Source organism: Cucumis sativus, chromosome 7 (genome assembly GCF_000004075.3).
Source record: "Cucumis sativus cultivar 9930 chromosome 7, Cucumber_9930_V3, whole genome shotgun sequence".
NCBI classification, from domain to species: domain Eukaryota; kingdom Viridiplantae; phylum Streptophyta; class Magnoliopsida; order Cucurbitales; family Cucurbitaceae; genus Cucumis; species Cucumis sativus.
The window spans coordinates 10,960,223-10,978,557 of NC_026661.2; the positions used below are offsets into that span (position 1 = coordinate 10,960,223).

The 18,335-nt window shown below is 34.3% G+C and overlaps 2 protein-coding genes across 2 annotated transcripts; both read right to left on the reverse strand.

Moving 5' to 3' along the window:
• Nucleotides 1-196: 196 nt before the first annotated feature.
• Nucleotides 197-13,670, reverse strand: LOC101206278 (BTB/POZ domain-containing protein At4g08455). Its single transcript, XM_004139753.3, has 2 exons — nucleotides 13,123-13,670; nucleotides 197-866 (listed from the first exon to the last, which is right to left on the reverse strand). Exons 1-2 carry the CDS (start codon nucleotides 13,459-13,461, stop codon nucleotides 402-404), a joined length of 804 nt encoding a protein of 267 aa, XP_004139801.1. The 5' UTR covers nucleotides 13,462-13,670; the 3' UTR covers nucleotides 197-401.
• LOC116405209 lies at nucleotides 1,140-3,730 on the reverse strand. The gene is made up of 2 exons (XM_031889129.1): nucleotides 2,857-3,730; nucleotides 1,140-2,759 (listed from the first exon to the last, which is right to left on the reverse strand). The coding sequence occupies exons 1-2, from the start codon at nucleotides 3,696-3,698 to the stop codon at nucleotides 2,270-2,272; spliced, it is 1,332 nt and encodes a 443-aa protein (XP_031744989.1). The 5' UTR covers nucleotides 3,699-3,730; the 3' UTR covers nucleotides 1,140-2,269.
• Nucleotides 13,671-18,335: the final 4,665 nt, after the last annotated feature.

Sequence of the window (18,335 nt, forward strand, 5' to 3'; positions counted from 1 at the left end):
TCACTCTAGACTCGCTAATTTCAATAATATCAAATTATCAATTTCATACCATATATATTTATACCAAAAACCTGCCCTTAATGGAAGTTTATAAAACTACTATGTTCACTTCAAGAACAAATGAAACTTTAAACTCAAAGCTGCAGCAGTAGCAACCACACAACATGCAAGAAAATATACAACCATGAAGCAAATATAGGGGTTGAAGAACTCATAGCTATATTCCATTTAGGTCGATTGGATTAAATTTTATTTACGTTCTGTTCTGGTTTTCTTTTAAAACAATACATTACGAGTATTGTTGAAGTGCATGCTCATCTTAAAGCAAAGTATCAAAAACAGTTCTTGCAAGCGCGCGCACACAGAAAAAAAATCACAATGACTATAAGATCTACTTCAGTTTATTTTACAGAACGATCCTTACAAGCAGCAGTATTTACCTGTTTAGACATGTATGCTTCGTAGATTTCCACGACAAGCCGTGGATCCTTCTCGACGAGTTCCATATACTCATCCCTTTTGGTAAGCTTGTCCATGTTGTCGATGATCATTGACAAAGCTGCATCGATCATATGCACGCCATTGTGCTGGTGTGCAAATACGTAGTTCATGATTGAGTTGTCCCAGTTCAGTTTTGATATTAGGAACTTCTCGCAATGTGCCTTCAAATGCTTCACTTCGTACTTCTCAGCCAAAACTAGAAGGTCATAAGCCATTTGCTCATCAAGACAGGCTTCTGCTGTGTACAAATAATTAACAAAGGCACGGAGAGCATCAAATGACACATCACTGATTTTTATGGTACCACTACGACTTTCTTCCATTTCATTCTCAAGCATAGCTCTGAAAACTGGGGAGCGACTCACCTGGAGGATACATGAAAAAGGTACTCTGATAAGAAAAAGGAACAGGGTCCTGTTTACATACACTAGTCCATAACAGGAGAAGCTAGCCAAAGTTATAGCAAATGTATATAGAACTCAGCTGAAATAGCATCCACCTTCACATAGTCAGTCGAAAACCAAGTCGTTAATATTAATACTCCTATATATCTTATTCCATCTTTCATCTAATTTCCTAATGGCACTAAATTATAATCATGTTAAAATAATATTTATCCACCACGGTACAACAGAGGTTACAGAAAAACATCTTCTGACCTATTCTCACTCTTATGTTTAATCTGCAGCAAAAAAAAAAAGGTAGAGGCCTCTCATATCTTCCGATAAAATATATAGGGAGAGACATTAAATAGGTAACTGAAGCACAAATTGTCATGATTTAGACACCATATGTAGTGTATGCCGTGAATCTTTCCTTGAAGAACATATGTACTGCCAAGAATGGTGAAAAATCATCTTGGATATAAGGAATGCAGTTAGATCAAATATTGCTAGTGATGCCATAGTTGTAAACTTTTTTATTATTAATCACTCCATGAGGCTTGCTATGTTTAATGAATTTAAATTTCTAATATTGCTTTATGTGGCTGAAACACATTTTGCATTCGTTATCATCATGCTTAAGAGGTTTCAACTAATCATAGATGGTTTGCAAGGTGTGGTCGTAAGTGATAAATGGGCAAATTATAGAGAAGTGACGTGGCAAGTACAAGGCATATAAAGTAGCTGGTGCTTGATGATTTATGGGGGATAAAATAGAATGTATTATTTCCTTCACCTCACCTATCTACGGCATGAATAGAGTTTGGAATACTTGTCTACATTTAAAATGATTAAAAAGATCTGATAATAATATACAAACACAAGGGATTGCAACCAAGTGATTGGTCCTCTCTTTATGATGTAGTGTAACGTTCTCGTCTAAGAAGCACGAACACGAACACGGACACGGGACACGAATACGATAGGACACAGCAATACGCCAATTTCTAAAGTAATAGGACACAGACACGTTGGGGATACGTTATTTTTTTAAAGTATTTTTTTTGTATAATATATAAATTTGATACAAAATACTAAACGTTTTTCATTTCCTCAACAAAAAAAAAAAAAAATACTAAATGTTAACAAAACATAAAAGGTCAAATTAACATTTAACCATCGTAGGTTGTAATAGTACAAAAAAAATTAGGTATATTCAACATGGAAAGTGATTATCCATACAAAAGAATAAAATATTAAAGACTAATAAAAAACTATCCTTTCAAATCTCAATAACATCTTCATCCTTATCAACACCATCCTCTTTAGTAATTTCAGCCTCCAACTCTGGAACATCAAAGATAAATTAGCTACTTCAAGCATGCCTACATTTTCAAGTGAATCAAAAGCATCCCCGCAATATCCCATGCCTTGGTTTTTCCTTTTGAATATTCTGGAGTTTTTCTAGACAAAAGACGAAGGTTGCTGTGGATAAATACCAAATCCTCTGCACGTTGAGGCGTCATTTTGTTCCTCTTGATGGAGTTAATAAAAGAATATGTGCTCCAATTTCTTTCACAACATGAAGAGGATGATGGTTGTCCTAAAACTTTGAAGGCAATCTTCTGAAGCATTGGTGCATAAGTCCCATGAGTTGCCCACCAACTTATAGAATCTATTGTGTATCTCTCGCATATGGAATCATAATCATCAAAATCTCCTGTTTTTGTAGAAAATTGAGCAAATTCTACATTCACTTTTGCACGATCCTCCGAGCTACTAAAATACCTCTTCATACACTTCATTCTCTCTCTAGTTAGTTCGACATCTTGATGTGGAGCAACTCGATTAGGATCTTCTGTAAGCCATTCTTCACTATAGTATTTATATAAAAGTTTTAAGAAAATGTTAAACTCGAAAAAATTAACTAAGAATCAACTTAGAATGTACTATACTAAAATTAATTAAATACCTTGGCTTCAAAGAATGTGCTAAACAGTGAAGTGGAGTACTATTCTTGTTCCAACGATCAATGAGAATGTTATACACCACGTCATAGAAAGAAGAGAATTCAGTTGGTCGCAACCCTTCGTGTTTATATATGGACATCTTCACCTTTTCAATCATTGTATCCCACATGTCATACACCAAATGTAAACAAGGTGTATCTGTATCACAATCTCTTAGCATGTCATATATGGGTGAAGTGAATGACAAAATATAACTAATTTTGTCCCACCAAATGCCATCGAGCACCAACTCCTTTACATGTCTTGCCTTGACCACATCATCTTCTCTGTAACTTTCCCATTTATCATTGATAACCATAGCTTGTAAGCCGTCTTTAATAAGCTTAAACCTTTTGAGCATAATAATAACCGATGGAAAACAAGTTTCAGCTATTGAAAGTAATTTAAGAGGCACAAATTCATTAAACATGGCAAGTCTCATGGAATGGTTCATTATAAAAAATTTCACTACCACGACGTCCCCAACAATATCAAAAATCCAGCTGCACTCTCCATAAACAATTTGATTATTTTCAACATTCTTGGAAGCACAAATGTTTTTCAAGGCAAGATTTAGAGTATGAACCACGCATGATGTCCATATAATCGTCGGAAATTGTGCTTCAATAAGTTGTCCTAGCCCTTTGCAATTGGGAGCATTATCAGTTATCACTTGAACAACATTCTCATGACCGACTTCATTAATCACTTCCTTCATCAAATTTGCAATGAAGTACTTATCCTTAATCTCACCTGAGCAATTGACCGATTTTAGAAACATTGACTTACCATTAGAAATGACCATGAAGTTTATCAATGACCTTCTTTGTGAGTCACTCCAACCATCACTTACAATGGTCACTCACTTTTTTCGCCATTCACCTTTAATAGGCATAAGTAGTCCTTCAATATTAGTTTTCTCCCTTTGCAGTAGACTAGTCCTCAACATATTATATCTTGGAGGCTTGTATATGGACAACGGATTGTTTGCAGCATAAGTAAAGGCACCGATAAAATGGGGGTTCCTTGCCAAATGAAATGGCAAGCCCGCATAATAAAACATTTGAGCAATAAGTGCATCCAATTGGTCCCGTGATGTCTTGTTGAATGATTTTTCTAGTGCACTTGTATTGCCCTTCCTTTTCTTATTCTCAATCTCAAATCTATTTGAATTGGTCACATCCACTCCCCCAGTTGATATGGATGAAGATGTCATTGGCAACGGAACATTTTTTGGAGCTTTTCTTTCCATTTGAGTTTTTGCCTCATCCTCTAACCTTTGCATATCTGCTATGTCTTTAGGAGTAACCTTTAGACATGACCCAATTCCTTGACCAACTATCTTCAGCAAGTGAGCTCTCACTCTTGTATATGAGCTCTTCTTTATAACGTGACAAAAATTGCATTGCCATGAAAAATTTCCACCTCCGTCACTTAACTTCTTAATCTTAATCACATATTGCCATAGGGATTTAGAATCATCTTCAACAGTGCTACTGTTAGTTTCCATGGAACTCGTTACTCCTAACATTTAAAGAAAAAACAAATGCATTTTGAAGTTTGCTAATGGTGTATATATAAAACTTTGGTTGATATTTTAAAAAGATTAAAACTTTGAAAAGGATTAAAGCTTTGAAAAATATTAAAACTTTTGAAAAATATTAAAACTTTCAAAAATATTAAAACTTTCAAAAATATTAAAACTTTGAAAAAGATTAAACTTTCAAAAAGATTAAAACTTTCAAAAAGATTAAAACTTTCAAAAAGATTAAAACTTTAGAAGAAAACAAATTAAAACTAATAAAATATAACTAAAAAAACATACTTGATAGTTGGTCGTGGTTTGGTGTATTAGTTTTGAGTTGCCGGCAAGCAGTAGCGGTGACCAATTGCAAGAATAGAAAAAATATCCAGCAAACAATAGCGGTGAGAGGGACTCTTTGGTCGTTGAAGTTGGATAAAAGTACAACACAGAAGAAAAAATTAAGATGAAAGCGGGAGATGAAGAGTCAAATATTCAAGAGGGAAAGCCGAGAGACGTGCACTCCACGTAAGAGAGGAAGAAAACTGAAGAAAATTTGATTTACTGTGTCTAATAAAATCTTTATATTTTATTTATTAGAATTAGTTTAGTTTAGTGGGCTTTGAGTTGGGCTTAAGTTAATTATTATTTATTAGAATTAGCTTAGTTTAGTGGGTTGGGCTTTGGGCTTCCCAAAAAGAAAAATGGAGTGTCCAGACATGTCTGAACAATTTAGAAGAAAAAAAGGACACGGATTTTGGCGTGACGGACACGTGTCCGCAACATGTCCGGACGAATCCGTGTCCTCCAAGTGTCCGACACCAATGCAAGCTCTAATATGAAGTGTTCGTGCTTCTTAGGTTCTCATTGATTATTTTCTTGGAATAAAAATGATACTACATTTATTGTTTACCACACTCCTTGAATTCAAGGCAGTTAACAATACTACATTTTTTATGTCATATTCTTTTTTTCATATATGGAAACAAGTTTCGTTGATGTATGAAATTAACAAAAAGGACCAAAGGCCTAGCCAAAGGAGTTACATAGAAGATCTCCAATTGGAAGAAAGGGTGTATGAATTAAAAGAACATTTACACCAACTCACACCATGAAAGATAATGAGTTTAAAAAAAGCAATAAAAAGAGCTTCCCTAACAAGAGATACTCAAAAGAGCTTCCCTAACAAGAGATACTCAAGAACACAAAAACAATTCAAGAACAATCAAATATGAAAAATATATTAAAATGTACTATAATCTCATAAGAACAAGTAACAATGTAACCCCAAGCCTTTTGAGAGGGCTAGACTTTCCCAAATTCCCTCACAAGGAAATCTCACTACAAAATTCTTCACCCCTTTCCCTCAACCCAAGTCCTCTATTTATAAATAAAAATCCCTAACCAACTTACAATCTAATTACTAATATGTCCCTTCTCCTAATCCTACTAATACTCTATTAATAATCCCATATAACTAGGAGCCTTACAGGACTGTAGTAAAGAATGGCTTACAAATTCCTCTAATCAAATGACTCCACATCAAGATGTCAAACTAACTCAAGAGAGAATGAAGTGTTTTAAAAACTATTTAAGTGATCTTGCAGTCCTCCCGATTGTGCAAAAGTGAACATAGAGCTTATAACTTTACTATCAAATCTGCAGGTTTTGCCAAGTATGATTATAACTCAGATATGTTAGCAATCCTACAAGCTGGTGGGCGGTGTTACCAATCCTATAAGTTGTCGAAAAACTCATGGTGTTTATGCGTAAATGCTATGCTTCAACCAATTGCTAAGTACTAAGGAAGCCGTTTTCCTCTTCATGTTGTGAGAGAATTGGAGCACATACTCTTTAGTGATTCTCTCAAGAAGAACAAAATGACACCCCCAATCAGCAGAGGATTTGGTATACATCAACTGTAAACGACGTCTTTTGACAAGAAAAGCTTTAGAATATTCAAAAGAAGAGGCTAAGTTATGTGACATTGCTAGAGATATCTTTGATTCTATTGAAGATGTCAGAAAGCTTGAAGTGGATAATTTGTCGTTGATGAAAGCGAGTGATGTTTTGGAAGATGATGGTGGTTAAAGTGATAAAGACGATAATATTATGATAGAATACTTGACCATTCGCCTCAAATCTAGTTTCCTTAGCCAAAAAAATGAATTTAAAAACAAAACAAACAAACAACACAAAACAATTAAATATATATTTCCTACTTCTACTAAAACCCTAGAGAAAAAGGATGTGCAGTCCGTAAAAAGAGAACAGATAATTATAACTTTTTAAGGCACTTTTGCTAAACAATAACCTAGCCTAATTGGATCAGAATCAGAAACCTCATTAGAGGAAAATAACCAGATGATGGAACCGAGGGAGCCCCAAGGTATTTTAGTATTTTACATTACCCTAAGTTTATTTCCTTTCAGTATTAGGACTTGCTAGAGCCTACAAAGTTGTCTTCTTTTTTAACTTTCATTGTGAGTAAAAATAATAAAAGAGACACTCTATCATGATTTTTTCTCCCTGTTCTAGGGTTTTCCACATAAACCATGTGTTCTCTTTTCAATCTTTTAATATGGTACCAGAGCGTTGTGATGAAATCCTAGCCACCATTCATGAAAAAAAACCAACCAATGCAAGATAACTTTAATTCTACACCAGTCTTGCTTTAGCCACAGTTGCTGCTGCCAGCACCAATTTTTTTCACTACCGTCACTGCCACTGTTGTCCAAGCCATTGTTGATTGTTATCTTCAGTCCTCTCATATCCATCCAATTCTAGCACCCCCACAACCCTTTGATGAAAATCTTGGCCGAAACATAAACCATAAAACCGAGCTTAGTGAGTAGTCCGCCTACCACAAAGGTAATTTCCCTGTCGCGGCAACAAGCTTCTCGTAACAACAGGGTCTTCCTCATCATTCGTCGCCTAGTTATGAACATCAAGGTTAGATTGGTTTATCCCCGATAATGGTACAATAACAGTTAGCTTATCTTCAGACAAGTTTTCAACAACAAATCGCTGCTCTTGGGGCAGCCTTAGGTGCTTCCACAAACCCAAATTCCAGTACTGACATTCCTTCCATTTTACCAATGTATCCAAAGAATTCAACAACCTTTTCCCTACTTTAACTACTGCAAACTATTTCTCTGACTCTGTGGGAAACTCCATAGGGTTAATTGTAAGAGAAAAGTTGAATGGTTAGAATTTCTCCTGCTTGGTCCATTAAAATGGTCATTGAGGGGCGTCACATGTTTGGGTATCTAACTAGTGAGATTAGACCTAGACCAAAGGATCCTCAGGAGAGCATTTGGAAGGAGAAGACTCCCTGCTTCGTTCATTGTTGATTAGTAGTATGGAACCTTAGATAGGAAAACTGTTGTTTTATGTTGCTACTACTCGACATATCTGAGATGCAATTCAGAAATTATATTCTAAAAGATGCGTCTCATTTGTACACTCTGCGTAAATAGGCTCATGAGTGCAAACACGGACGATGGATGTCACTTCATACTTCAACAAATTGTCTCTAATCTGGTTGGAGAAGGATCTGTGTCGTGAAATTCTTGGGATTGTCTCTGTGGAGGTCTCCAGTATTCCAAGATTGAGGAAGTCAATCGCATTTATGATTTCCTAGCTAGTTTAACTCCAAGTCCGATATAGTTTGAGGTTGTATATTGGGACTGAGGCCTATTATTAGAAGTGTATTCTGAGGTACATCTAGAGGAGACAAAGTCAGTGCTATGAACATCATGATTGTATCTGCTACTGATTATGCTGCTTTTAGTGCAAAATTATCTAAAACCACATATGAAAAATCAGAAAAATCAAGGGATTATGATATCTCTCTTGACATGCCAATTGCATTGAGAAAGGGCACCGGTTCCTACACCAAGTATCCCATGTATCGCTTTCTGTTTTACAGTAATCTGTCATCTAAGTTCAAGGTGTTCACTGTTAGCCTTGATACAGCAATCATCCCGAAAAACATACATATGGCTATGGAAATTCTTGAGTGGAAGATTGATGTCATGGAAGAAATGGGAGCTCTTGAAAAGAATAATACATGAGATTTTGTGCTCTTCCTAAAGGGCATAAACAGTTGGGTGCAAGTGGGTGTTCACTCTAAAGCATAAATTAGATGGAACTCTAGAAAGGTACAATGCTAGACTTGTAGCGAAAGGGTTTACTCAAACTTATGGGATAGATTATTCTTAGACTTTATTCCCTATAGCAATGTAAATACGATCTGAGTCATTCTTTTTGTTGCAGTTAACAAAGACTGACCTCTCCATCAGCTTGATGTGAAAAATGTATTTTTGAAAGGTGAATTAGAAGAAGTTTATATGAGCCCACCCCCAGGTTTTGAAGCTCAATTCGATCATTAAGTATGTAAACTTAGGTAGTCTTTAAATGGTTTGAAACAGTCCTCGAGAACGTGGTTCAACAAGTTTACTACATTTGTTAAGTCCCAAGGTTTCACTCAAGGACACTTTGATCATACGTTGTTTACAAAAAGGTCAGTATCTAGGAAAGTTGTTCTAAACTTCTAATTGTGTATGTACATGGTATTGTTTTGTCAGGAGATGATACGATTAAGATCACCAAGCTGAAAAAGAAAATGACGAACGAGTTTGAGATAAAAATTCTAAGAAATCTAAAATATTTCCATGGAATGGAGGTGGCAAAATCAAGGGAAGGGATTGATAGACCTCCGATACTATATCAATATAGTAGGAGAAGGAAGAAGGATAGTGGCACGGCACGTGTGTAGAGTGACACGTGTGAGTTAGGTTAGTATAAATAAAGAACAATTGTTGGGCGGGAAAGTCAATTAGAAACTTCGAAGGAGTGGAGTTATGTTCTTCCTGGAGAGATAGGATAACAGGAGAGGGTTTACAGCTTTAGTGTGAGATCGAATTAGTGTGTGTAACCTAGATTCAGTTTTGAATCTAATAAAAATAAAAGTAGAATTCTCTTAGTTTCCGGATTCCATCAAATAACGAAAATTAGATCCTCGACTTGTTAAAAGAAACAAGTATGACTGGATGTAGACCTGCTACCACTCCTATTGAATTCAATGCGATGGGAGATTCTGTTGACAAAGAGAGGTATTTGTGTCTGGTGGGAAAGATGATTTACTTATCTCACACTAGACCAGATATTTCCTATGTTGTTAGTGTTGTTAATCAATTTATGCAGGCACCCTAGGAAGAGCATATGGAAACTGTGAATCAGGTTCTGAAATATTTGAAAAGCTCTCTAGGTAAAGGTCTAATGTTTAGGAAAACAGACAAAACATTGAGGCTTATAACGACTCTGATTGGGCAGGATCAGTTATTGACATAAAATATACCTCTAGATATTGTACCTTTGTGTGGGGTAACCTAATTACTTGGAGAAGTAAGAAACAAAGTGTTGCTAGAACCAGTGCTAAAGCTGAATACAGAGCTATGAGTTTGGGAATCTACGAAGAAAGTTTTGTCAGATCTTCACCAAGACTATGTTTTATCCATGAAGCTCTATTTTGATAATAAAGTGGCTATAAGCATAGCTAATAATCCTATACAACATGATAGAACGAAGCATGTGGAGATTGACAAACACCTTATAAAAGAGAAACTAAACAATGACAATATCTGTATTTCGTATATTCCACTCTTCAACAAGTTGCTGACGTTCTCACCAAAGGGTTACTAAGGCCAAGTTTTAACTCATGTGTTAGCAAGGTGGGTTTGATTGACATCTACACCCCAACTCGAGAGGAGTGTTGGAAATAAGGGACTTTGTTGATAGATTATAGGCCCGAGGGTATTATAGTATTTTACTTTACCCTAAGCTTATTTTCTTCTTTGTATTAGGGTTTGCTAGAGCCAACAAAGCTGTCTTCTCGTGTAACTTTCATTGTGTGTGAAAATAATAAAAGAGACTCTTTATCGTTTTTTCTCCATGTTCTAATGTCTTCCACGTAAGCCTTGTGTTTTTCTACTTTTAAACAAAAACCACCGAAGGAGATAAATTGCAGAGTATCACTATCACTCAAAGCTAAACCTTTTAGTCTAGAAGAAAAGTGAAATTTGAAGGGAGAAAGTCACTTAATAGTGAACAAGTCTACATTCTCAACTTGATCAACACACCAACAGAGATAAGTTAGAAGCTTAAATCAAATCGCAAGAGAAACTTTTCAATGATTCTCATGAGAGCGCACCAAGGTAAGAATCAAATCTCACCATTGTAACTTAGAGGCATATTTCTTGGGTGATAAAAAACCAAAAGAAACTGTAAGAACAAAGGCCTAATTGGAAACATCTCTTGTATTTCCCGTTGATTGCAATCCTTTTGTATATCTTTTGTGTATCCTTTTGAAATGAGATAGTTTCCTGTCCAAAAAAGAAGGGTCAGGTCAATCTCAATAACTACTTTTCTTTAGATATGGAAATAACACCCAAGTCTCACAGCTAACATTACTAACCTTTATTCCATCAATTTTACAGGGTTGGCAGTTTCTTGGATGACATCGTTGGATTTATGTTTGGGTAGAAATAGAGACTGTTAATGGCATCATTGGATTTATGAGGTCTAGGAAATGGTAAGGTTTAATGCTTCGACGTGGAGACTGACACCTCAGCCATTTTGTAGCTTGTAACTGGTAAGTATGATTTTCGTTTGATTTTGTTGCATGAGAGTCCTTTTCTATAGTTCTTTGATTCCTTTTTGTTGGGCTCATTCTTTTTTGTATGCTCTTGTAAATTCTATCATTTTTTTTTGCAATGAAAGTTTGGTTACCCGTCTCTTACCAAAAGATAAATATATATTACTAACTTTCACAGGCCCACCCCAAAAAACATAAATGCATCATGTTCTCGACAGTATTATCTCTAGTTTTGAACACAAATTATTTATGGAGAAACTACAACCGCATGAAAGACAAAATTGAAAGGAGTATTCATAAATAGAAAGATATGGAAGGACTCAAACTATGAGAATTAGGGATAAAGAATAATCACAAAAACCCTTGGTTACAGAAACCCAAGCAAACACATTGATTCTAGCCAAGACTCTCAATAGAATACTCTCCCTAAGACTGTCTCCAGATCTCTAAAATCTCCCCTATTCCTCACAAGCCAGATGTGCTGTAAAACATAAAAAACAAGAACCAAAAAGCACACCAAAGGTATCCTCTTCTTATAAACAAACACAAATTGCTATGAGGCAACTACAGTCTAAATCCTTAAGGTTGCCCATGCCCAAGATTGAGCCTGCCAACTAACAACCACAAATCATATGCTCCAGATACTCTTAAAACCCTTACATTATTAAAATGTAACAATAGAAAAGCCAGGACATGATCCCCAACCAAGTGTTTTTCCAAACTATGATTTGCTAACCCTTACCCACATTTAGGCCACCAAAGGATTGAACAGATAAACTGTTCTAGAGTCAAAGATCTGGGAGCTTCAACTGCAAGCCCTCTCCAACACCCAAATGCTCTATCTATTACAATCAAACCCATACTAAAAAAGTTTTTTTTAGGAGAAAAAACGTTCCAGAAAAACCTGAAATCCATTCGACAATTAGGAGTGTATTCTTTCTCCTTAAGTTTCCATGACCAAGGCCATTTGCCATTGAACTCCCATGTCGCTATAGTTTCAATCACTAACTAAGAGATCATGGGTTCAATTCACTATGGTCAACTACCTAGGAATTAATTTCCTATTGTCCCGTGAGATTAGTCAAGGTGCACATAAGCGGACCCAGATACTCTCCGATATCAAAAAAATCTCATGCCACAATAATTGTAACCAATTAACCACATGCCCTGCTCCATCTATTTCCACCCATTTTCAAGGGAAATGTCCATTTTTCAACATCTAAGCTAATCCACAACCTCATTAGCAATCAAATAGATTGTAGGATAACATGGCAGAAACCTTCAACTAAACTTAGACAGATGTTCATCCCTTCCATTTGTTCCTAGAATATACGTATTGCACATTTGCAAAACGTTAGTGGAACTCTCTTTCTCATTAATTCAGTCATACTTGGTTATCCAAATACCATCAGAAGAGGGATGATAGAAAATTATATGAACTCATAGAACAGAAGGCTTGAAATCTTTTTCGTCTTATAGCTAAAAAAAAAATTGAGTAGAAAAAGGGATTTCAGAAAGAGATGACTGTAATTTTAATGAAATTGAAATGAATTGTAAAATAGAATGTAGAATAAAGAACATTAGTAACAAGCAAGAGAATAAATAACTTGTGAAGTGGCAAACCCACCATTTCAATGAAAATTTTTGAAAAAACGTGCAATGACCAAACCATATTTACCGAATAATAAGAAGTTCATGCCTACAGATCAATTCACGTTTTAACTACCAAACTCGACTCATGGAGTCAAGCGTGGTATTTCGGAATTCCATGTAGCTTAGCCTCCCCCCTCCCCCCTCTCCACTAAAATTTTATTATCTTTCGTGTATTTGTGCTACAAATCCAAGCTTACTGAACCAATGATTATAAGTTTGGCAGTTAAACATCTTACTCTTTTGACGCTTAGTAACCAAAAACGAAAACCCACTTGGATACAAAATAACAAGTGGCCATGGCATTAACTCGTACACGGCTTAAACTCATAAACAAACCAATATATATACATATTACATTAGAGAATAACCAAGTAAACCCGTAAAATTCATACTAACCAAGACGGCTTTATGAGCGGGAAGAGGCACGGCGTATCCCTCAGGTCCATCGCTTGAGGCGATCAAAACGACATCCGTAAAGCATGGAGTATTCGACCTGTTATGAAGATGATCAAGAGGGGACCAAAACCTGAGGAAAGCGACCTTAGCTTTCAAGTCTTCGATCTCACGCTTGAGCTCTTCCTCAGTCTCATTAGCTTCATGATAGCACTCCTTGCAGGTTCCGGCCTCGCCTGATGGGTATTCCTCCAGACACGACAAGCACTTCATCAATTCTTGATCGGACTCGCTTTCCGTGTCCGAAATGACTCTCGACGACAAACACCGGCGGCGCTGCATCGGAAAATTTGCCGTCGGCGCGGGGACTCTGTGAAAATTCCCTAGTCGTTGCTTTGATCGAACGGAAACTGTCCGAAAGAAAAATGGGGATTTGACGAAGGATTAGCCTCTAGAGATCAATCAATTTCTGTTTTAAAGAACAAAATAATGTTTTCTTTTTTCGAAGTGGAATTGGTGAGAAGCCAAATTGGGGGAAGGACCTCCAAGTACACTCTATTTTGGCGTATTACTTATTAGGGTAATTTTAAAAAGCTGCTTTCAAATTTGATTTTTTTTAAAAACAAAAAACAAAACTCAAATTATTTCAATTTTTGGCCCATAGAAAAAGCATTTGATGCCTAGCTCAAAAAGAAAATTATAAAATCAATAAGAAATTGGGAGTCATAGGAAACCGTAATGGTATGTATATTTACATCCGATTTGATTTAGGAAACCGTAATGGTATATTTCCATCGGATTTGATTTAGGGTTTATAATATTTGTAAACAAGAATTAGGATATGAGTTAGGTTATCTCTCCAAAGAAATGGGCTATGAAGTACGACGTGTCAAATGGAAAAAATTGGTATAGTTCTCATTCTTGAGCGAGGTTGAGGAGGTTAGTTTGTGCTTTTGATCCAAACACCGTTTTTTTAAGGCTTATAGGGGTGTTTGGCCCATGGATTTGGAATTAGGGTGTTTATCCATTGGGATTAAAGTTCCAAATTCATGAGTTTGAAATATGTTTTTTTAAAAAGAAATTATTATCGAATGACATATGTTTTAGAAATTTTTTTCACTTCAACATCTTATCAATGATCATTGCCAACAATTGTTAGCCAACTTCACAATCAATTGATCGACGGTCACAAGAACCGATCGTCTTAATCGTTGCTCCGGATCATCTTGATCGTCAGCTTGGAATCGTCTTGATCATCGATTATCAATCGTCTTGATCGCTTGTAACCTACAACTTTGGACGTTACTATCATGGGTGAACATCTTGATCGACAACAAGCAATCGTTATCGTTAACTATCGATCTCATGCCTATTAACAAGCGATTATAGTGATGGTCGATGATCAACAGCCATAACCATTCACGACTGATTGTCATGATGATTGACGATCAATCAATTTTCTTAAAATTAGCGACCGTTGATCGTCTTCACCATTGATCGATGATTGTCTTACTCTTTCCCATGAGATTGAATAGTGAACATTATTCAAGCCAATGAATTACATTCTCTTTTTCTAATTCAATCTAGAAAATTCATTGACCAACTTCAAACACCACCCCTAGTGACCATTGTCAATCGACCATTAGGTGTCATTTCTGACAATTCCATTGACGAACTTCCAACCACCAACTTTTGCAACTGCTTCAAATCTTTAAAAATTAATAAAAATGTATTTCTGAATAATTTTTTTTTTGACTCATTTCTTTGATTTAATCATAGTAATATTTTTTAAAATACACATTTTTTAATTCTTCTATTTTCTTTTCTTCGGCACCTTTTTTTATAAGTATTATTTTTAGTTGTGATGCGATTCAATTTTTAGAATTCGATCATCTGATTCTCTCTCGACTCAATGCAGTCTTATAGCTTTTGGGATAATTCTCTCTAAACCTAGGAGAACTATTGTATTTATAGAGTTAACTGATGAGTTTTATGGGCTTCAGCCTGGTTGGTCCATGGACCAGACCCATTAACCACATGTATTTAGATTATATTTAGTTTTAGGCTCGATTAAGCTTATTTGTTGCCTTAATTAAACTTAGTCCAACTAAATAATATTTAATTGAACCAAAATGATTAATTTAATCCAACGGTTAAGATGAAAACATGTGACATTATTAGAATTAACGTTTTCAATTTTTTAATTTGGGGCACATATCAATTTTAATTAGTCCTGAATTTAATTATTTGCACTTTTCATTATTAATTTAATAAATGATGTGGTAATTTGTGATTGGTCTCAAAATTTATTATTCTAACATATATATTTTCTCTTATTTGTTTAAAATTAAATTTTACTTCATTTTAGAAGATTTTATTTATTTTGTTATATTTTTCTAAGGTGAAAATTAATGACATATATGTCGTCATCTCTAGTATAAACAAATATTAATATATTGATAATGAAATGGAAATTGCAACTATGTATCATATATATATATATATACACCATGGTTTATTTTTAGTCAATTTAATCGGAAGACGAAAGACTTATTTAGATTGACTTAAAAAAGGTGTTTTAAATAAAAACTCATTTTTACTTTTATTTAGACATATTTTGATAAAAGTGGTTTAAAATACATTGCATGTGTGTTACACGAAAACAACCATAACTATAACTATGTGTAACTCAATTTTGCTTTTGCATTACCTTTTTAGTTATGCTTATTTTGAAACCTATTAGACCATTTTTAATATTGCTTAACTAGAACTTTCGTAAACTCTATCTGATTACATGATTTGTCATATTTTGTGTATGGTGTGTAATATTCCTACTTAGACCATTAATATTAATGAAATTGTAATCAAAATTATTGTTATTAATAAATAAATAAATAACTAGACAAATTAGTTAAACCCAAGAATTCAAAAGCAACACCGCAAATACAACATCAGAAATCCAAATTTTCAAATCATGCACCCGAAACACAAGCATTTGCAATTCTCATGCATCATAACCCCATCAAATGAGCCCACATGCATTCGATTATGAACTTGCTACTGAGATTTATGTCCTAAAACTCGTAGATTGTAAATATAATCCATTGACCGTTATTAATAAAGTGTTATTATTGTAATAATTATTATTGAATAAATTATTAGTTTTGTCTTAATAACCCAAATCCAATAAACTAACATCCTAAGTTGTTTAATGAGTCTTGAACAGTATGTGGAGACATATAGGGATCGGTGTTCAAAATCAGCTTAAAGGGTCTATAGTATAGGGATAAGACTGAGTACCTTATCCTGGTAACACTATTGATACGGTTTACTTTGTATTTGATAAAAACGCAATGATCCAATGCGTTCGTGTAGTTGACATGCGAGTGAGGGTATCCTATGCAATGAGTTTGCATAAGATCGGACCGCGAATTAGTAACCACTAGATGTAACTCCGTTAACTAGTTAGGTTTCTATTTCACTAGGATGACTTAGGTAACTTAGTCTTAATCCTAAATGTGTTATGAACTTCTGTTAGTGAGAGATTGTCCTTTGATTTGTACGGGTGAGAGTGACCAGACCACCGACTTAATAAGCTTATCATTTTGGGGACAAGACCGAGTGGAGAGCTGGAAACATAATTACACAAGATGGAATTCACTTCTTCCTCTACTTTATGGTAAGTAGATGAGTGTTCCCTTAAATGGTGTCTCCAGGTCTTGAACAAAGGGTCTTAACCTTTCCATGGCACGAGAGGGGTTTCTGTTTATTGGTAGGACCATAAACAGGTTGTTCATTAGATGAGCACTTATATTTAAGGATTAGAGGTAACCCACGGGTAAAATGGTAAATTGACTCAACTGGTGTTACAAACACTTGAAGGACTAACTTACTGTTATTAATATATATCCGTGGACACAGAAATATATCTACAGTGAGAAGAGTTCAGTTGTGAGTCTTTAGTGGAGTGTACACACAGTTAACGAATATTGATTAATGTGGTTAATGAGTTTAGCCAATTAATCTCAAATCGTTGTAGCTTCTAATTTGTAGGTCTATTAGGTCCCCTTCCTAGCTCGTAAAGGGTAATGAAATTTATTTATATTGGTTGTAATTTGAAATGTTCAAATATACTTAGGGAATTTGTTTAATATATAGTGATACATTATAATATAAAGTTTGTGAAACTTTATTATAAATTTAATTTTGGATATGATTCAAAACTAATTTATGAGAGATAAAATATTTGAATAAGTTCAAATATTAATGTGAATTAAATTCATATTAAACTTATTGGTTACGAGAGAAACTTATATTTGAATATGATTCAAATTTAATTGAAGTTAATTAAATATGATTAATAATTAATTAATAATTTAGTTTTATTTAATTAAATTCATAAAATGATATTGCAGATATATTAATTAAATATGATTTAGTTAATTATATTAATATAAATGTATAAGATATCGGACAGATAATTATTCAAATAAGATTTGAATGAAATATTAATTAAATATAATTTAATTAATTATTAACTAATTGATTAATTGTTAATTAATTAGTAGATTTGATATTAAAAATCTCATAATTATTTCCTACTCCTTTTCCTATTCCAAGAAGGAAATAGAGCTATAAATATCTAGAAGAAAACAGTTTTCTTCAACGAAATTCATTAAGAAAAAAACAAAAGCTTTTTCTCTATGCAAAAAGAGTTTCTCACAAATATCTTTTAAGTCTTTTCTCATCCCAATTGCTTCCCACAAACCAATCTCATCCTCATCCCAGAGGATAGGAAAGTCTCCGATGGTTCTCGTATCTTATCTTTAAAAAACATGCTTAGAATCTATTTATAATTTTGATTCTAAAATTTTGCCAATGTAGTGGTATTTTTAAAAAGTTTCATTTAAGAAATCTAGTATTTAATTAAAGGCCATTTTTCTTCTTTAGAAAACCGATCAAAACTAAACTTTAACATTCTCAAATTTACTTTCAAATACATAAAATTTAACATTCTTACCATTATTTTCTTTTTTATTAGTTGTTAGGATAGAAAACATTTATCTTTTAATAAATAATACTTTATACAATAAACTTAAAGACATTTTTAAAAATAGAAAAATAAAATAAAATATTTATGAACGGTAGTAAAATTTTGGATTCTATTACATCATGGACTGTATTTAGTATTAGGATACACTTTCCTTCAATTACTT